This window comes from Ictalurus furcatus, chromosome 24 (assembly GCF_023375685.1).
Source record: "Ictalurus furcatus strain D&B chromosome 24, Billie_1.0, whole genome shotgun sequence".
Classification (NCBI taxonomy): Eukaryota; Metazoa; Chordata; class Actinopteri; order Siluriformes; family Ictaluridae; genus Ictalurus; species Ictalurus furcatus.
The window spans coordinates 12,774,387-12,795,354 of NC_071278.1; the positions used below are offsets into that span (position 1 = coordinate 12,774,387).

The 20,968-nt window shown below is 38.7% G+C and overlaps 2 protein-coding genes across 3 annotated transcripts; both read right to left on the reverse strand.

Moving 5' to 3' along the window:
• Positions 1-3,733: 3,733 nt before the first annotated feature.
• il21r.2 (interleukin 21 receptor, tandem duplicate 2) lies at positions 3,734-11,040 on the reverse strand. The gene is made up of 6 exons (XM_053613212.1): positions 9,953-11,040; positions 8,588-8,739; positions 5,885-6,050; positions 5,616-5,694; positions 4,859-4,943; positions 3,734-4,758 (listed from the first exon to the last, which is right to left on the reverse strand). Exons 1-6 carry the CDS (start codon positions 10,194-10,196, stop codon positions 4,180-4,182), a joined length of 1,305 nt encoding a protein of 434 aa, XP_053469187.1. The 5' UTR covers positions 10,197-11,040; the 3' UTR covers positions 3,734-4,179.
• Positions 11,041-11,122: 82 nt separating this feature from the next.
• il21r.1 (interleukin 21 receptor, tandem duplicate 1) lies at positions 11,123-20,853 on the reverse strand. Of its 2 annotated transcripts, XM_053613211.1 has the most exons (10): positions 20,770-20,853; positions 19,645-19,881; positions 19,192-19,340; positions 18,945-19,053; positions 18,530-18,717; positions 18,242-18,396; positions 17,697-17,880; positions 16,841-16,913; positions 16,115-16,214; positions 11,123-13,769 (listed from the first exon to the last, which is right to left on the reverse strand). In XM_053613211.1, exons 3-10 carry the CDS (start codon positions 19,247-19,249, stop codon positions 13,095-13,097), a joined length of 1,542 nt encoding a protein of 513 aa, XP_053469186.1. In that variant the 5' UTR covers positions 19,250-19,340; positions 19,645-19,881; positions 20,770-20,853; the 3' UTR covers positions 11,123-13,094. The 2 variants fall into 2 exon arrangements, with proteins under 2 accessions (XP_053469186.1, XP_053469185.1); XM_053613210.1 differs by lacking the exon at positions 20,770-20,853 and having other exon boundaries at positions 19,645-20,043.
• Positions 20,854-20,968: the final 115 nt, after the last annotated feature.

A 20,968-nucleotide genomic window follows, 5' to 3' on the forward strand; every position in this document is an offset into this window, starting at 1 on the left:
CATCATCACAAACGTGCACGGAGAACATAAAGCAACTCACCATATTTTTTGTTTGTTATTATTTTGGTGCTGTTATACACAGCAGATATTATGCGCAGAATTGGACCTCTTCTGTGTCCCACAGCGTTCTCCCGCAACTCATGGTACACGTGTGTTGTGGAAACTAATGATGTGGCTAAAATACACTGGATAATATATATGCACAGGTTACTTTACTTCCTGAGCAAGTGCGGACCCGAGTACGAGTTGCGTTCACATTCACTGGAATCGCGGCACAGTTCCAGTGCAACCGAATTCAGACCACCTCTGGGGGCAGGGGTGGTTTGGCAGTTAAGGCTCTGGATTACTGCTTGGAAGGATTTGAGCTTCTTTTGAATCATTTCCCAAGCAGTCATGTGGTTTTAGTGACATCACTGGTCAGGTGATTTTAGTAGGACAAATCAAGCACTAATTCAGTGTTTTGAAGCAAAGGGTTTCTTTTTATGACACGCCTCAGAGCTTCACAAATCAGAGCTTCAGTATCAAGGGTGAATTCACTTCTATTCCATTCTGTTCTATTCGGAACAAAAATAGCTGAATCGAATACAATAAAACAGACAAGCGCATGATATAATGGAACAAAACAGATTAGAATGGAATTGAATACATGGAAATAGTATAGAACACACTAGAACAGAATAGAATAGAGTCTAATTGAATATAACTGAATGAACAGAAATGCAACAAAAATAGCACAACTGAATAGAAAAGAATGGAATAGAATAGAATAGAATAAAGTAAAATTGAATGGAAACCAAGAAACAGAAATAGAATATAACATAATAGAATATAATAGATAGAGTCAAATTAAATAGAACGGAATAAACAAAAATATAACACAATGGAACAGAAACAGAGTAGAATAGAATAGAGTCAAATTGAATATAACTGAATAAAGAAATAGAATAGGATAGGATATAATAGAATAGAATTAAATGTAATTGAATAAGCAGACATAATGGAAGAGAAGAGAATAGAATAGAGTACAATATAATAGAATAGAGCCAAATTGAATGGACCAAATAAACGGAAACAGAGTAGAATAATAATAGTATATAATAGAATAGAATAGATCACATTAGAATAGAACTGAACAGAGTCAAACTGAATATAACTGAATAAACAACCATAGAATATAACATAATATACTAGAATATGATCAAATAGAATATAACTGAATAAACAGAAATAGAATAGAATAGAATGGAATACTGTAACGGGGAGGAGGGAGAAGCCAAGTTGTGATGATGCACACCTGGCACTGATTGGGCTAATCAGTGGGAGAGAGAGAGAGATGTAATGGAGCAGCTGGAAGCCCCAGTGTGTGTGTGTGTGTGTGTGTGTGAGAGAGAGAGAGAGAGAGAGAGAGAGAGAGAGAGGAAAGAGAGAGAGACAGTGTGTGAGAGAAAGAGATCGAGAAATAGAGAGAGTGAAAGAAAGAGAGTGAGAGAAAGAGTGAGAGAAAGAAAGAGATAGAGAGAGGGAGAGAGAGAGAGAAAGAGAGAGAGAGAGAGAAAGCGAGAGAGGGAGAGAGAGAAAGAAAGATAGTGAGACAAAGAGGGAGAAAGAAAGAGAGTGAGAGAGAGAAAGTAAGAGAGAGTGAGAAAGAAAAAAGAGAGAGAGGGAGAGAGAGAAAGAAAGAGACAGAGAGAGAAAGAGAGAGAGAGGGAGAGAGAGAAAGAAAGAGATAGCGAGACAGAGAGAGAAAGAAAGAGAGTGAGAGAGAGAGAGAAAGAGAGAGAGAGAAAGAAAAAAGAGAGAGAGGGAGAGAGAGAAAGAAAGAGATAGAGAGAGAAAGAGAGGGAGAGAGAGAGAGAGAAAGAAAGAGAGTGAGAGAGAGGGATGCACGTGCATTTTGTATTTCGTCTGTGTTTTCTGTTCTGTTTGAGTTTGGTTTATTATTAAAGTTTATGTTACACTGGAGCCAGTTCCTGCCTGCTCCTTATCCTTTGTGAAGTTTGTTATAAACTGACTAAACAGAAATAGAATAGAACAAAATAAATATCTGTAAAATGTTCTCCAAATCTTCTCTTCAAAGCTCATTTAAACCTGAATGTAACTGTTTCGGAAACTGCAATGTTTTTTTAATAGAATTTTTTTCACAGTGTATGTGCTGATAAGAAGAATTGTAAGGCGTGAGTGTGTCCTGCAGAAACAAACCCATACAAACAATCCATTTAAAAGGATCTCGAACAGGAAGTGGGTTTGGCGTTGACCCTCTCAGCCTCCGGATCTGTTTTTGAAGAAGGTGGTGCATCAGACAGAGCTTTATTAGATAAAGATTTGGACACATAATCTGACAGAGCTGCAAACTTCTGAACTGATATTACAATCCAAAATCCGCACAGAGGCGCAGGCTACACAAACAAACAGTGGACACCTTTTTATTCTATCCTTTTATTTTTAAAAAAAACATTGCATTCATAAAGGAAAATGCCCCCAAAAAATATGAAGTGATATTTTGATATTTTTTCATAGTAACACATTACTATGTGTTACATTACTATGTGCTACTTAGCCATTTTTATTTCCACATGATAATGCAGTAATATCTGTGGAACCTAAAACAATATATTTTTCTTCATCAAGCGTCTGCAGGTCTGTGCATTCTGCTCTAGAGCCACAGTTACACAGAAATGACCACGCAGGTCAGTCAGGCCAAGGAAAAGCTGAGAAAAATATGTACGCGCAACAGTCTCACTTCTACCTTCGACCCGCGGTTCTCACAGTGTGATTAAGAGACACTCAGGGGGCTGAGAAGTATTATAGTACACCTTTTTTATATCATTTTTTTGGCTCTACATTGTGACACAGTCTTTGGCTCTTATTGGCATCAATAAAGAAATAAAAAATGGTTCTCTAAAGGTTCTTTGGATGGTTAAGCTTCCCAGAAGGTCTATTCAGAAGGTTCTCTTATAGGCAAACACTTTGTAGGGCTCTACATATAGTAATTAGGGGTTTGCTTAGAGATACAGTTGTGCCCAAAACTTTACATACCCCTTGAAGAATCTGCTCAATCGTAATAGTGTTAACAAAATAAGAGGATCATAAAAATCCCATGTTGTTTTTTATTTAGTTCTGTCCTGAATAAGCTATTTCACATGTTTACATCTAATCCACAAGACAAGATTATAGCTGAATTTACACAAATGAACTAGTTGAAAAGTTTACACACGCTTGAATCTTAATACAGTGTGTTGTTACCTGGATGATCAACAACTGTGTTTATGTGATAGTTTTGTGATAGTTGTTCATGAGTCCCTTATTTGTCCTGAGCAGTTAAACTGCCCACTGTTCTTCAGAAAAAGAACTTTTCCAGCACATTCTGCATATTTGAGCCCTTTCCAACAGCAACTATATGAAGTTGAGATCCATCTTTTCACACTGAGGACAACTGAGGGACTCGTACACAACTATTACATAATGTGCAAACATTCACTGATGCTCAAGAAGGTAATACGATACATTAAGAACCGGGGGGGGGGGGGGGGGGGGGTTTGGGGGTTATAATTATTATTATATTATAATAATTATTAATAATGGGGGGTTAATAATAATGGGGGGGGGGGGTTTAATAATTGTTATTATTTTGTTTAAAGATCTTTTTTTTTTCATTTAGTACTGCCCTTCAGATGCTAAATAAGATAGTTACATGTCTCCCAGAAGACAAAATACGAAAAATTTATACCGATAATCCTGTTCAAAAGTTTACACCCCCCTGGCTCTTAATATGATATGATCCCTCTTATTTTGTTAGCAGTGTTACGATTGAGCAGATTCTGCAAGGGGTACGCAAACTTTTGGGCACAACTGTATGAACCATAGAAGTCCTAAGGGTTCTAGATATGTACACGTTTGCCTAATACCTTAGTCGGATGGCATCCATGAATTAAATCTGTGCTGAAAACAGAGGGATCTGGAAGCAAAAATATGATGTCAGGCAGCAGAGGGCAGCACATTCCCTTGTATAAAGTCGAACGTACTGAAAGACAAACACAGAACCATGGCACAACAGATGGCACAAGGCTGTGATCGGCTGAAACTCTTAAGAATATGCCGTAAACTGAAGAAGGATAAGAGAATGCAGTATTTACAAAAAGTTGCATTTCATTCAGGTCATATTGCATGCACAGTATATGGTCACTCATCCACAGACAGCTGCAAATTGTCAAGAGTCACTGTGTCCAATTCTGGTGTACTCTCCTCTATCTGCATATTGAACAGATCAGGTGAAGTATGACCCTTTAGCTCTAAACCGAGATTAGGAACACACGGCACTGTGCAAAATGTAGGAATAAGTCCAATGGCTGTGTTGGTTAAAGTGCAATAATTCTGAGAGAAACACGCAGGGTTTGGTGTATTAGCGAACGTTTCCGAGTCCTTGCGGATCTCAAGGCTGGGCTCCAGGTCATCCAAAGACACAAAACCACCTTCAATACCTGTGGGCATGCTCAAGCGAAGAAGGGTTTCTTCAACATCACCGTCGTCAGGCAGGAAATCGGGATCGTTACAAGGATTGTTAGCAGTGTTGCGCGAGTCGGGCGTCAGACAGGGCGCCCAGACTTCCATTAAAGGACCCACGTAAGGCGTGTGACATTGGGAATAAATGACTGAGGAATGTTCTTGAAGCTGCTGTCTGGCTGTGATCTCTATTATCATGTCGATTGTTGAAATTTCCTCACTGTAAATCTGTTGCACATGAGATTTGGACAGCGAAAACTGGAGAAACCAAGATGTAAAAAAAAAAAAAAGTCATTCATGTGCATATACTGAAACCATTTTCAAACACGTTTGCCTGTTTTGAAGAGAGGTATCCTACCTGTAAACTGCCCAGAGCTGTTTGGTTCAGTGGCGAGATGGATGGAGCTGGAGTTTTTACCCACGCAATCTTTTTAATCTTCATTCTGGAATTCAAAATAGCATGATAACACATCTCTCTTATCGTAAGGTAGCTCTCACATAGACGCAAAATCAGGCATACCCACTATTTCAGTGCTTTCTCGCTATGAGTAATGGAATATATTGCGAATTATCTGATGTTTTAGGACTAGGGATGTCATGAAACATCGATATATCGATTATTGATGGGAACGTCATTTTCTCGATGTGTCTTTCAGACATTGCTGGTTGAAAGTTAAATAGGTAACACCAAACTTTAAAACAGATGGGCTACGACAACAGAAGGTTTCACTCCTGTCAGCCAGCATCGAGAATCTGACGCTACAGTAGGCACAGACCCACCTCTGAAGACTGGAAAAAAACATCACCTGGTCTTTTGTACAATCTTCAGCTGTCCAGTTTCAGTGAGCCTGAACATCAACAGGGCATTTCCACCCACAGAAATGACACTTACTGGATTAATTTCATTTTTGTTCTTTTTTTTTTTTTTTGATTTTCACACCATTCTCTGTGCAAACTCTAGAGACTGTTGTGTGTGAAAATCCCAGGAGATTCACAGCAGTTTCTGAAATACTCAAACCAGCCTGTCTGGCACCAACATCCATGTCACAGTTAAAGTCATCAACTGAGCAAGCAAAGTGGTTCTGAGACTGTAAGAGGGGAAACACAGGGGTTACCTTGCAACAGGGAATAACAAGAGAGACACTAGTCCTACTGCCGAACAAATCAGAACGACGATTCCCTGCATAGTTGTTGCTGTAAGAAAAAAAAAAAAAAACACCAACAATAAAAAGATAATGAATGGTTCACTTCCATGGAATTGTGTTAAACTATAAAATCACCAGTAATAATCAACACGAACCAGATATCAAAGGGTTATTTCTATCGAATAAAAGCATTACATAATGATTCATATCTCCAGCTGTGACATTGACTACAGATTTACCTGCTTGTGGGGTGTTCCATCTGATCTCAGCGCTCCCGTGACTCATTGTCCCATGATATTTATCATTTGGAATAATTTTATTATAAACCCTAGCGATGTATTCAGTCCCTGGATCAAAAAGAGTCTCTGAGATCCTGTACACGGTTTCTGTCATATGCAGGTCCTTCTGAAGAAGCACAGCAAGTGAAAGAGATGATATTAGACACTGAAGTTAGGGACAACAAGATATTTATAGTGTTTGGTTTCATGTAGTATCACAAATAACAAAAATCATTAGATAACAGACAGTGCAGGTTAATCTATCAAGGTAAGCTATTAAAACAAAAAAATGACATCAGTTTGAATCCCCCTTTCTGAAGGAGAAGGTCAACTGAAAGGTCGTGGCAAAAGATTTTTCTGTTGATTTGGCGTAGTTTGGGCAACTTTTGAGGTTTAACATTTGTGTGGCTTCACATGGTAAAATCCTGATATTTTCTATTATATGAAGTTCTGAAAATGATATGATTTCCTGAACTGAAATGTGCTGCTCTTTTGCCTGTAACTCAACCACAAGTACTAAAGAAACTAAGATTTAACACTACATTGAAAGATTTCACTGAGACACTCTAACACATCGGCTGATTGTCCATTTCGGCTTAAAGTACAACCTCGAATCCAAAAAAGGTTGGGACGCTGTGTAAAATGTAAATAGTAACAGAATGCAATGAGTTGCAAATCTCGTAAATTCGTATGTTATTCACAATAGAACATAGAAAACATGTACCATTTTAAGGAAAACTACAAGGTAATTTTGAATTTGATCGCCGGAACAGGTCTCAAAAAAGATGGGACGGGGCAACAAAAAGCTGGGAAGCTAAGTGTTACTAAAAGGAAACAGCTGGAGGTTAATTGTGAACAGGTCAGTAATATGACTGGGTATAAAAAGAGAATCCTAGAGAGACAGAGTATTTCAGAAGTAAAGATGGGCAGAGGTTCACCAATCTGCGAAAAACTGCATCTACAATTTGTCTGACATTCACTGTGTCAAGATTATGGAGTAAATAAATACATTTCCATATTGTTTTAGTGAAATACTGTACATTTATGGTTTAAAAACCAAATAGAGCTAGCTCCTAGGTGTGAATAAATGTGTGTGTGAGTGAATGGTGGTCTGAGAGTGTATTACAAAGATCCTAACTTTAGGACAAAAGCTTTTACAGAATAACAGAATAACATTTCCTAAGTGCATTATCTTATCTTAACTACAGATAGGAAAAGGGTATTACAGAAGCATCCTACCATGACAAAAAATCCTCACTGGTGTCGTAACTTAAAACCTATTTGAAAGCCAACGATAACAGTCACATTACAAAAGCCATGTCCGAGAATGGCGTTATATGTATTAATGATACAAGAACTGTGATGTTTGATGGTGGAAAGACTTTTGGAGTACCTAGATGATGTTCTGTGCTTTGACAACAAAACACTGATAAATAATTACAGACTTCCCTGAAATATTATAATACAGTTAGAACAAGGATTGCGACCAACATTACAGAAGCCAGCGAAGGGTCATGGAGCATTACCAGTCTTAGTGCAAGGGATTTTACTATTCAACATACTCCATTTTAATTGAAAGTTTACTTTACAGTTCTTGGTTGTAGTTGGTTGCTTGGTAACAGACCTGAGAGTTGAGTTTAAGATTTCTTAACTAGACATAAGATAAGATTTTGTAGTTAGTTAGTTACATTTATATAAGTAACTAACACTTTGCGTGCTTTCTAGACACACAAAGCGCTTTACATAGTATGGGGGGGGGCTTCTCAACCACTACTAATGTGTAGCATCCACCTGGACCACAGCCATATTGTGCCAGAACATCCACTACACAACTGCTATTAGTGGATAGGAGAGAGTGATGTAGCCAATTCAGGGATGGGGATTATTAGGGGGCCCATGATAGAAAAGTGCCAATTTCACCAGGATTATACCCCTACTCTTTTATGGTAAGTGTCCTGGGATTTCTAATGACCACAGAGAGTGGTCTAAAGACCATGCTGATTTTACAGTATAGCATCCATGTCACTATACTGGGGCATTAGAGCCACAGGGTGAGCACCCCCTGCTGGCCTCACTAATATCACTTCCAGCAGCAACCTTAGTTTCCCCAGGAGGTCTCCCATCCAGTTCCTGGCGAGGATCCACCCTGAACAGCTTCAGTGCAAAACCAGGCAAAAACTGCAGGGTGATATGACTCGGGCTCTTAATTGTAAGATAAGATAAGATAAGAATCCTAAATCAAGTTAAGATTTGCTTCTGTAATACGACTTTGTGAAAAGTCCTAATTTAACCGATCAGATCTAATTTAACTGATCAGGTCAGAACTTAAGACTTAAGCTAGAACGTTTCTGTAATACACCCCCTGGAGTATATTCCCACCTCACGCTCAGTGTTCCAGGGATAAACTTTGGATCTACTATGACTTGGCCAGGATAAAGTGCTTGCTGAAAGTGAGTGAGTGATTAAAGTAGAAATGCCAAAATACATGTATGTTAAAGACAGAGCAACTTTGTTCAAACCCCAATCTTTCTAGAATTCAGCTGCAGTGACAGAGTCTTACGGGGTTTCCCATTCCACCACACATTTATCTGCAGATAAATTGCAAAATATAGGTGTGTATTTGTTTTTGTTGTTTGTTTGTTTTTTAACTGGGTTGAGACTTACCTCTGTAGATTGTCCCACTTGGTGGTATCTCAAAATGTACTGAAAAGGCAAGATTGAACCATAGCTGTGTTTCTCATATCCACTACTCCATGCAAAGGTATAGTTCCCGTTTTCATACTGCACTGTCACATTATACGGAGTGATTGGTTTGACTGTGAAAGGAAAATGTTATTTAGACTGTTACTCTGCTGTAGAAACAAATCTATTTAGAATTACAATGGCCTTATCTACGTATACTTGTTCTGCATTTGACTAACGGTTTTAACTCGTAAACCTCCAACTAGGAAAAAAAAAACCCTGCCAACTCAGAGTTCCTAGTCAGGAACTCTGGATGGTCTCCTCCACCCCAATTTCGTCAAATCAAGTGAAGTCAAATCAACATGGCCGCTCACAGAATGAACAGTAAACAAAGCAGCACTTCTTACCTTTAAATGAGTTAGAAACCACACATAGTATACTTTACAGCACAGAGAAATTATTTTCTTTGCATATCCTGGCTTGTTAGGATGTTGGGGTCAGAGCGCAGGGTTAGCCATGATATGGCGCCCCCCCGGAGCAGGGGGGTTAAGGGCCTTGCTCAAGAGCCCAACAGCGGCAGATTGGAAGTGCTGGGGCTTGAATCCCTGACTTTCTAATCAGTAACCCAGAGCCTTAACCGTGAGCCACTACTGTATATATGGAAGTGGTAGCTCAGTGATTAGGACATTGGACTTCTGGTCGTGAGGTCAAATCCCAGCACCGCCAAGCTGCCATTGCTGGGCCCTTGAGCAAGGCCCTTAATCCTCAATTGCTCAGTTGTATAAAAAATGACATAATTGTAAATGCAAATATACAATTAGATCAGTCATACCTTTAAATGAGTTATAGTAGTTAGACTTTAGATCAGCCAACCTACAGGCATATTCACATTTAAAATCTATAACACCGACTCTACAGTTCCCTGTTTTGAGGAGGTAAATATACATCATCTGTTACAGTTATCTGGCTAGTATGTTGCTAACAAAAGACAAACATGTGGGCATCCATGGTTTGTTCCCACTTTTTGTTGGCTTGGATTGTTGAAGTACTGACTTCCCACTTCCGAGGTAAGTCGGAGGGTAGCAGTGGTAGCTCAGTGGTTAAGACATTGAGCTACTGATCAGAACGTCATGAATTCAAACTCCAACGCTGCCACAGTTGGGTCCTTGAGCAAGGCCCTTAACCCTCAACTGCTCAGATGTATAAATGAGATAAAAGTAAGTCGCTCTGCATAAGGGCGTCTACCAAATGCCATAAATGTAATGTAATATAAATGAATGCAGCATTGGTTACCATATTACCGATCAAGTATGCTATGAAAATGAGTATATTTCAATGGCCACTCACTGTGGTGTGCTGGCTTGTAATTGGAGTTCAAAAGCACACAGTGGTTATGTTCACACAGCTTTATATCTATTTCATTGTAATCCGTAAATGTGGAGTGAAAAACATGCACTTTTGCTGTAAATGTGCAGCTGTAGCCATCCTTATCCACTGAAAGTGAACAGAAACCGTTTCTGTTTGGGAAAGAAAGGAACGATTGTAAGTTACATCTTTGAACGCTGCTAACCTTTGTGTAGAAACTGATCATTACACAGTTTATGGAAATGGTGCAGAATATTTGTAAATAAATACTTTCTTTTCATTATTCATGTAAAAATCCAGATGGTATGTAATATTTTCTGTGTTGTTGGCAATGGCTCTGGAATCTAAAAAGCAGCTGATGTTCAACCAGTAATCTGTCTCACAGACGTGCAAATCTGAGCTGATCGGAGCTGAAAAATGAAAACAGAAGGGTTTGTTAGTTGTAAGTTAAGGTAAGAATCATAGTTGATATGGGGAATGACACTCAATATGATATAACAGAGTTTATTACACTTCAGTCCTGATGAGCCCAAAGCAGAGCTGCACAGTTCAGTGCTTTCCACATTATAACGTATAAATAAATAATTTGTAATGGTTGTTTTTACTTTTAGCCAACTTATTCATGTCTTTTCATGTATAGTTTCCAAATACAGCTAGTTGAGAAAACCCACAACCACTTCCTTAACACTCATCAACAGATTATGGGGAGAAAATAAATAAATTATGAATGACAAACCTTGCAATTTGGCTATACATAGTTGCGTAAAGCTCAGTAGTGCACAGAGAAATCCAAACTGGAGCACCATTTTCACATGACAGTACATTCAGTAAAAACTAGCCTGGGGAGATTGGAGAACCCTGATCTTTAGAGTCAGTAAACCTGTGATAGAGTAAATACATAAACACACATCTACATGACATGATGCAGTATGTGAAACCCTAGAAATTAAGAGTAGGATCATTTCATATGTAGATGAAGATCTGAAGACGCAGCCGCAAGCAATAATGTTTGTAATCCTACGTAAAAGTCTTACATTCTAAGAAGTGTTTTTAGAGATCCCCTCCCAACACCCCCATCCCCCCAAAAAATCATTGAATAGGTTTATTAAAAAACAAAAAAAAACAAAGATAAAGTACACAATTACTGTACTGTTCCAGGCAAATGTTTAATCAGAATTGTAACAGTCGAGTTAAAAGACAAAAATAGCAAGATAAAACATGGAATTAAAAACGTTTGCACTAGTAATACTAAGCTTTCCTTTTGCATATACATACATAAACATTAAAACAGTGACAAATTTCAGCTCACTGAAAAACAGGATAGAAATAAAGCATGGTATTTACCTTGTGAGGTAAAGCATTAGCAGATGAATAAGCTCTCTGTGATAAGCGTACTTGGCTTTATATACACAGACTGTTCCGGCCTAAACCTCAGAATTATCTCCGATCTTTCATCAGTTATTGAAGAAGGTATCTTATATGGTTTGGTGCTTTGCACTTTTGAACATTTCAGAGTATTCAGTCATTTTGTTCTGTGCCTACACCTTATAAAGCGTCCTCTTAGTCATAAAAACCAAAGTAAGCAGGTGCTAATTGACACGAGACATAAATATTGGTGTAACTTCAAATCCATCATGACATTTACCACGGTACATGGAACACATCATTTGCATACACACTGAAAACATTGTGGGAAGGTGAAGTTCTTGTCCCTGACATGACATGTACAATGTGTCATGTAGTTTTATAACGGTACAGCTGCCTTCTGTAGAGTTTATTACACTTGATTGCACATTAAAGACTGGATTGGATTTGAGTGCATTGACCTGCATTTGATTTCAGCCAAAGAAATGAGTTTCAGGAAGGAAATCTCTTATTTGTAATGTAAAAAAAAAAAGTAATTCATGAAATAATAACTCGTAGGACATGAGAGTAAGCAACGTACTACTCATTTTTTTTTTTTTTTTTTTTAGTAATACGCTCCACATTTCTCTTTAGTGTCCCCTTTCTTTTAGTTATTCTTACACTGGGCCCATTAGAGATCCTGAGATGATGTTGTCAAGATCTTCTGCATACATGAATAAAATAGAGTTTATACATACTTTCTATCTTAGTGAAGTCAACAATAATCAAAAACAAATCTGTATGCATCGCATTGTAAATATGTATGACGTTTCTGGTAGGTTTTTTTTTTCCATTAAAAGGCTTTAAATGGGGCTTTGTAATGTGATGGGTGAAAGATAACATTTCTTTTCTTGTCAGTTTGTTTATGGGAAAAAAAAAGTGCTAGTACACCGATATGCAAAAAGAAATAAATAAAAAAGGACAGACACTTCTATCGTGACGTAAAAGTATGTGCCCAGTGCACTTCGTGGACGTCGAAGCTCATGAGCTGAGCTTAATACTGCACATACTGTACATATAAAACAAAAACACTCTGTCGGTTTGATCTTCGGTACTGTCTGATTACTGAAAATAAATCAGCATTGTTCTTTTGTTTTTAAGTGCCACGAATACCATTTGGACTAAACTTCGATAAACAACATCAAATCTGCTGCAAAAAGTGAGCTGGATGTGACATTATAATGTGACATTATACTTCTCCTGAGCGTTAAACAAAGATGGATAAAGGTCAGTAGCTGAGATCAGCAACTTTAGTCGTGCACATATATGATCTGATATATTTTGCATTTCAGTGACTATCAGATTATTTCCGCTTTAGAAGAATGCCCTGGTTGCTTTATCTCTGCATGCTCAGTTTCCTCTTCAGTAAACTACAATGTGGGGCATTATCAGAGGGCTGGCAATAATCTTTACCATCTCTTGTTTTGCCAGTACATTTCTGCTTTCTTTTTTTTTTAAAACAAAATCTGTACAAATTTATAGCATCAAAGTCTCTTTTTGAGGATTCACGCAGAGGCAAACACCAAGAATTAAGTCAACATCATGTCCAAGTCTATTGATTCTGCATGGGAGAGGTGCCACTGTGCATAGACTTTCATGTAACAGTCATTTTGTCTGTAGCCATTCATGGCTAAACATGCAATGAGGACTTTTTAGACAGTTCCCAAGACCCTTTGCATGACAGTCTGTCAGTGTAGCAGTTCACAGAAATAGAAGTCTCCTACAAAGAGTTGCTATTTTCTCCTGAGGCTGGCACAAAAGCCACCCACTGCTTGACATAGTTTGAATGGGTCCCTACAGGGCCGCCCAATAAAGCAGTATCCATTCGTTCTCCTCCTTCGCATTCGGAGCCCACTGGGCTCGAGCAGTCTGATTCCAAGAATCCACTGTCAATAGTGTCCAAGTCAAGGCCAATTTGAGGATAACCGTAATCGGAGTGTTCGTTGGAGCTAAATGAATCCAGTGAGAGCTCTTCACCATTCTCTGCATCATTGGCCTGCAGCTGCCAATCATCGAAACCGTGTCCTTCTGACCTCCCCCTGCTGTCCGGCGCCGGATCCTCATCAGGAACCTCAACTGCATTCCGATTAGTCTCTTGGAAATCTGACATGGCGCCCTCTTGCCCAGACACGGTCACGGTATCCATGGAAATGTGGCCACCAGAGTGAGCAAGGCCAAGACTGCTGCCTCCAAGGAAGTAACGCTTGGAGAAGTCTGGGTTCATCAAGCTGAGAAGACTCCAGTCTCCTAGACTACTGCCTCCACTTCCTTGATCGCGGAGAAGAGGCATCTGGAGCGGCGCAGCAGCTTGCTGCTTCTCACTCAGCACCTGCAGTGGCGCGCTCTTCTCCAGCACGTCAAAGCTGCTGAAGGTAAACACTGGTCCAACCCATTTCTGTAAAAACATAATAAAACAGAATATTTAGGATGTGGACAGACCTGAGTCATTTCCGCAGCTAAAATGGAAAATGTGCTTTGATCTTGGGTATCACAGACATACACTGTATGGCCAAAAGTTTGTGGACACCTGACCATCAGACCCATATGTGCTTGATAAACATCCCATTCTGGATTTATTCCCCCTTTGCTGTTATAATAACCTCCACTCTTCCACTCTTAATGAGATCAGGTAGTAATGTTGGGTGAGGAGGTCTTCATGTTATAATTAATCCCAAAGATGTTCAGTGGGGTTGAGGTCTCAGTTCCAGTAAAGGGAAATTGTAATGTTACATCATTACAATTGGTGTGCAGGTGTGCATCAGGACTGGAACCCCATGGGACCCAACAAAAGGTCTCGGGAGCTGGTGGTTTTTACCCTTATGCAGATATAAAGCATACGAGATAAAGAAAGGACATTTTGATTGACATGGAAGCGTAACGCATTTAAAACAATTTGTGTAATCATCTTTGGTAACTGCTTTCTCCTGGTCATGGTAGCAGGGGATTAAATGACTAATATTTATTTACTGTTATTAGTTTTGGCCAATTGCCACCCACCAGTTAGGTCTCACCTATCATGTGACAGCTACAGTTGCAATCATGAGGAATTGCAATTTTGATTGCAACTGTACCAACTGGGGAGGGTGGAGATTATAAAGTGCTTTCTCCAAGACACGTGAAGCCAGTCAACCGCATGTTTTTGAACTGCCACTCATGCTGTATCATGTGCGGTGTAGCACACTGGGAGAAAAGCGTATTCACCCCTTTCTGCATGCATGAGCTAACAAGCACCCATGATTGGCTACTGTCACTGTGATTCACATGGGAGAGAGAATTTTCCACATTACACATACAGCATGTGAAGTTTCACTTCCTTGCTTCCTGGCCATCATCGGGAATCAGACACCCTCTCAAATATTTTAAACTGACTAAATTTAAATTTGCGTATGTTTTTTAGGAAAAGAACCATCTAAGAACCAAGTATATAATCCAGGCAAATGCAAGCAAAATTAATAACTGCAGCAGAAAGAAGGATTGATCAGAATTTCTTTGAGAGCAGGATAAAAGGGGGGGAAAAAAACAGTCCTGCGGAAACATCTAGTGCTCACATGCATGTGTTTTGATCTTGGCTATCCACAGTGGCAGTGATTATGAACAGCCTTAAACTTAGTGTATCATTTTCAGCCTTCTACTCACCTTAGTCAAATGAAGAATGAATATCTAAACCTCCATCAGTACTACAATTATGAAACTAGAATATGATTTCATCACTTCGGAAAAAAACGCTCATAAATGTGTATTTGTTTTAGCTAGGGCACTGCAAGGGTTATGAGGAAGAAAAAAAAGCGAACACTGCGTCCAATGTCTAACATAACAGGATGGATATAATGTTGCTTAAGACATGAACAAAAATAGACTGATCTTTAAACAGCTTAATTCTTGATATAAAATCAAGGGTCATATCAGGTTAAATGTCTTAAATGTCATCTTTCTGACTCATTAGCAACACTAATGACTCATTCTCAAACTAAGATAGAGTGCACAAGAGCTGAGTTGGAAGATCAGATCAGTGAGCCACCCAGAACACAGACATTTCACACTTTGCGTTCATTTTATCCCCTCAACAGGGCAATGTTCTGTCTCAAATACACATCTAATACATTTATTATCTTTCTCTTGTGCTAGACTGTCATCATTATCATGACCATTTCCACTGGAATTATTACACTAAATATATCATTCCATGGAAGAACCTCCAACCCAGTTAGTTAACATTTCTCAGGGGAGAATTTTTTTTTCATTTCTTTTTCTCACTCCAGCCGCAAACCACTGCTACGCACTGACATGACATCAAAACATAACCCTAGCTTTGAAATCTTCTAGATTCTGTGAGCTCAAGACTGAGGGCTCCCCTCCTTTATCCAGTGGAAACTTCATAAAATTTCCCTTTGAGATACAAACATCTATATATAACTACCCACCTAATCTGAGTTCAGGGTTGAGATCAGAGTACTTTCCATTAGAGGGGAGAAGCGCTACTTTCATTTTGCACATGTAACTCAGGTCCACCCAGATGTGAGCACCACGGACCTCCCAGTGTTTTTTTGAAGCCCCTGTAGACTGACTCATTCGGGTCCCCTTTTGCATGTGGTTAGAAGACTTATTGCTATATTTCACAGATAAAATTCCCTCTGACACAAGTCGTCTTTGTCTCCCTGGTTAACATTTGCAGCTGGAAGGGCTCTGAATCAGAAATGTCTGCCTCAACATGTTCAAAACACAGCATTCCTGGTCTCTTACCTTAAAGTCCCCTTGGTATGTGTGATAAAGGGGTTTGAAGAAATCGTAGGGGTCCGGGATATACTGAAACAGACATGGCTTCTTAACCAACCCCCTGTAGCTGAGGAACACAGACAGAGCAGCCTTAAGAATTTGCATTCTTTCAACATATCAACTGATCAGGTGATGCATCGGGATTTGAACAACACACACACACACACACACACACACACACACACGAGAAGTGTGTCAATTATTAATGAACTGAAAACAAGAGCCTTCTTGATTTGAAGAGAACTGATGCACTGAAAAGGGGTGAAGTGTTTGATGCAGCAACAGCACTGCACATCTGACTTCCTCTGCTTTCTTGCCTATGTGAACTGAAGGCCGCCTGCAAGCAGAACTCTTGCTGCCTTTTGTGGTTTGTGTGAATGTAGGAGGCACGAAAGGACGGCGCGTGTACGGTAAAACGACTGGTATCAATTACTGGAAAAGGAGGAGGCACTATTGATGTTTAAAATCAGCCCAATTGTCTATTAAGTAAACTAAGACCTCGGTTAATCATGAGAACGATGAGAGATAACTTGCAGAGAATCGCTGGAATAAAGAATAAAGATAATGGTATTATGATTAACATGTGATTCGGTGTGTTCTGACTGTCTCAGTAAAAAAATAAATCCCCGTCAGTGCATCATCAGCATTTGTTAATATGTTTTCTAAATGTACATAGGTGTAAAAGATACTCACCACATCCCAAAAAACCCAATGAGTCCAATAACAAGAGGCAGCATCAAGAAGTACCATAAAGGATCATAGTTCCCTGTAAAGTGTGTGAAATGGAAAGCAAGACGTGACAAATCCAAATCATAATTTACTGCTCTACAGTTTTCAAAAGGTGCAATCAATTAAACATAGGAAAGTCATGTCTTAATTAATCCGTATTAACCCGTACCACATTTTTAAAAAAAAAAGTCCCAACGTTTATAATATTCTTCAGTCTTTGTGGTTGAAACAATTGGTCAATACCAAAATATAATAACTCTGCAAAATAATTTGCATGAGTGACAAATACAGAGGTACAATTAAGTAATTGTGTAATGCGAAGCTCAAATGGTGTTTAGTCTAAAATATAAACTCTTAAAGTAGTTATGGACATAAGTTAAAAAAAAAATCTTAAAATACAACATAGCTATGTTTTTTTTTTTTTTTTTTTTGCAGTTGTACAGTATTCATGCAGATTGTGTTTGCAGCAGAATTAGTTAGTGTTAGGTCTCAATGCTGAACAGCTAAAAATAAATAAATAAAAAACCAAAACACTCCTGTATTTATGAGTTAATCAGTCAGTGCAGGTCTGCTGTTTCGAAAATAAAGTAAAGAAGACGGAAGCACATGACTTGTTTATAATTCAACCTTCAACGAGCAGAGATTTGTTCCACAACATGCACAACATGACATTCGAACTCAAACAACTTTCACAACCTGGTATTTTCATGAACTGAAAATAAAATTCCGTTATTAAAGTCTTACACAATATTCCAGTAAAGCCGGGCCTATGAGGATTTTTTTTTTTTTGGTTTGTTTGTTTTTAATATCATATACGGACCAGGGCAGGTGCACTCGACGCTGGCGCTCCACTCGCTCCATTCGGTTTCACCATCAAGGTTCTTCATTTGGATGTTCACTGAGGCCTGAACATCAACCGCATACACCTTCCCTGGAGAGAGCAGGTCACACTGGATCTCCTGGTACCTGCGGTCCTCTCCGACGTTGTACACCTTGAAGTGCGTCTGCGTGGCGTAAAAAATAATAATCAGAAAACAAGATTGTTGTGTGCGAATTAACAAACAAGAAAGTCGCATACAGCTCATAGTGTTCAATATCTTACAGTGTTAGGGTTTTTAAAATATTTATTTATGATTATTTATTATTATTATTTTTTTTTTTACATTTTCCATTGGCTTGCTTGTTTTAAATCTTGTTGCAGTTATACAAATGTACAACACTGGGGTTTATTTATTTATTTATTTATTTGTAACGTCATCCATAACATTAATGGTGTAACATGATAAACTGGTGCTCCATCACAGACTCTGTGATGTGTAAATGTTGTGAGGTGTAATGTAATGCAATGCAATGCAATGCCTTTACCTCATCCATGATGTCTTTTGGTCTTAAGCGCACTCTGTACATCAAATAACCAAACAGGTCGATATTTTCATAGTCTTTATAGGCCATCTCCCAGGAGAGGTTGAATTCATTGTTATTTTTAGTAAGAGTTAGATTTGCAGGCTGCTGTGGCTTAACTACAAAAAAAACAAAGAGAGATGGAAGAAACACATTGACGATTAAGAGGATATAGATGAGCTCATTTGATCATGAAAAGCTCTTTTGAGTGGGAATCAAGAGTTTGTAGCAAAAATTAATCCAGACACGTACTCATCTGGTCCAACAACATGACGTTTGAAGCGTACTCTTCCCTGTTGGTTTGTTGATTGACATATCTTGCTTTGAGTGTGCAAACGGTGTCAGGGTTTGCTATTAAGAAAAAGTTGTCTGGCTGTATGGTACACCACTGATGTGGTGGTCTGATGACACATCTACCATCTGTAGAACCTGCCGCGTCGCTGAAAACACGAAAAGACAATGTGGTGAGAAATAAACAGGCAAGGTGCAAGGAGCACTTTCATCTGACACTTTCAATGCGCTTGGAAAGTAAAAGTTGTTAACGAAATGTTCATTGATGGGATGATCTTCATAGGAGTGGAAGTACAGAATTACGAGTCGTGTTCAAAGGACAAAATGGACGCAATGAAGAAAAAAAAACCCCCCAAAAAACATAATCAACTGATACCTGCAGTTTGCCTGGATCTCACAGAGCAGTGTGTTTTCCGAGCCTGAACAGGTACAGTTCAGTGTTGAGATATAGTCCGTGGTACAGCTTACATAACCCACACCATCTACTGCAAAAGGACAACATGGGCATTTCATTTCAGTTCCTACTGTAGTTTCAGTGCACAGCACTGCATAATATCTGCTGACATAAACATAAAATATAGGTACAACAACAACCTATATCCATTGGAAGAACTCAGACTTACTCTGCCGAATAATCCCACAGAAGACGAACAGCAAAATGTCCAGGTATAACGTAGCCATTATAAAGAGGAACACACAAACTCAGTGTCCAGCTCAGATCAGCTCAGCTCAGCTCAGCTCAGTTGCTCATAAGGCAGCACAAAAACAAAATCTGCAAATAAATAAAAAAACCCCAATGATATAAACCTCATGATAACTGTCTGTACAGTAAAAAAAAAGGAAGTGATATTTTTCGTTGTAATCAAAAAGCCAGAAGACAGAAACAGAAAACGAACAAGAAGCAGAATTCACTTTTAGTTCATTTTCTCTCTCACCTATCTCACTTCTGTTAAAAAAGAGGAAAATACAAAGTGAAAAAGAAGAAGAAGAAGAAACAAATAACGTCCTTTTGATGTCTCTAGAAGCAATTCGTAAACATGTTAAGAAGAAGCAAGAAGAAAGAATTCCTGACTTACTTGAACCGCTCTAATACTCCTAGCGACGTTTTTACACCAAACATATCCAAATCTTCAAACGAGGCTTTGATCAGGCCGCCGCTATATTTGTCTTAGCAAACATTTTTTTTCTCTACTTTTCAAAAATGGTTTATACTGCATATACTGAGCTATCAATGCTGTTCTATTCACCGCCAGGTTCATTCAACAGATGACGTCTGGGGCATCATGACATGAAGGATGTGGTTTTGTGGTCTCCTGCAATGAAAGCTGAAATGTCAAGCACCTCCTTCTATATGCTACGTTTTAATTTTTTTTTTATTTCTAAGGTCACAAAAAATTGCAGCCTCATCGTTAACTGGTAACAAGTTAAACATCTGATGTTCAACAGTTTCTTCCTTTTCTTAAAAAAAATTTAATAAATCTATTTCAGAGAAAAATCATATTTCTAGATTAGTTTCCCTGAACATACGATTAATGTCGTAATAGTGAAGGAAGCTTGTCCTTCAGATAGAATCATGTAACTATGTTACACGCTCGTCTTTTAAGTTGCAGCTCAGTGTGCAGTCTCAGTTTTGAACTGAGCAGTGTATTTCTTTTGCTTAGTTTTTGTAGAGCAGAGGTCATACAGTATCTGTAACTATAGACTAAAGACATGTCTAACTGACATAACTTAACATTAGGCATTTGAGTGTGTCATGATTTAGGCATGCACCTGTCCAACGATTATTTAATGTTTAACAGAAAAATTTGCATTCAGGAAGTGACAATAAAACAATGCACGTGCACTTTTTTTTGGCATATTCACACGTACTACACAAACATGGGCTTGGTGGTTAAGGCGAGGTATGAGAAGCCACCGGGCTTTATGAGAACGGAGAGATCAAACATACTGTAAACTGACACAAACACAACTAATTTCTGTGCCAACAATAAACATTAAATCAAACAAATCCAGGACATTAATATTATGCATCATATTGGCAGACCACAGGTATGCAAATTAACACTTTCTCTATTGCAACTTTTCAACTTCATACTTCTAATACATTTTGGTCGCATATATTTAGTGTACAGGTAAATAACAGATTTATGACATTTAGAGCCTTATAATTCCAACATCTGTCTAAAGCCACTTATACTTACTGGGTTTAATGACACTGTGCTTGTTTTTGCTGTATCCACTGACTGTATAAAGCTCTGTGGCTGTTTCGCTCTATAGTGGGGCACATGCCAGAGGACCTCCCTCTCCCAGGAGAACAGTATACAATCAACCGTTTAAATCGCACATGTGCAGATAGAGGCTGCTCAAGCACCTGCTCCTTACATATATATATATATATAT

Coding starts and splice junctions, on each gene's coding strand:
- il21r.1 (XM_053613211.1), bottom strand. CDS start 19,249: ATGGCTACGTTATACCTGGACATTTTGCTGTTCGTCTTCTGTGGGATT. Junction 18,397..18,529: donor CATGTTGTTGGACCAGATGA/GTACGTGTCTGG, acceptor TTTTTTTTGTAG/TTAAGCCACAGCAGCCTGCA. Junction 16,914..17,696: donor CGTCGAGTGCACCTGCCCTG/GTCCGTATATGA, acceptor CACACTTTACAG/GGAACTATGATCCTTTATGG.
- il21r.2 (XM_053613212.1), bottom strand. CDS start 10,196: ATGATCAGTTTCTACACAAAGGTTAGCAGCGTTCAAAGATGTAACTTA. Junction 4,944..5,615: donor TTGTTATTCCCTGTTGCAAG/GTAACCCCTGTG, acceptor TTTGAATTCCAG/AATGAAGATTAAAAAGATTG. Junction 4,759..4,858: donor CAGCTCTGGGCAGTTTACAG/GTAGGATACCTC, acceptor TGGTTTCTCCAG/TTTTCGCTGTCCAAATCTCA.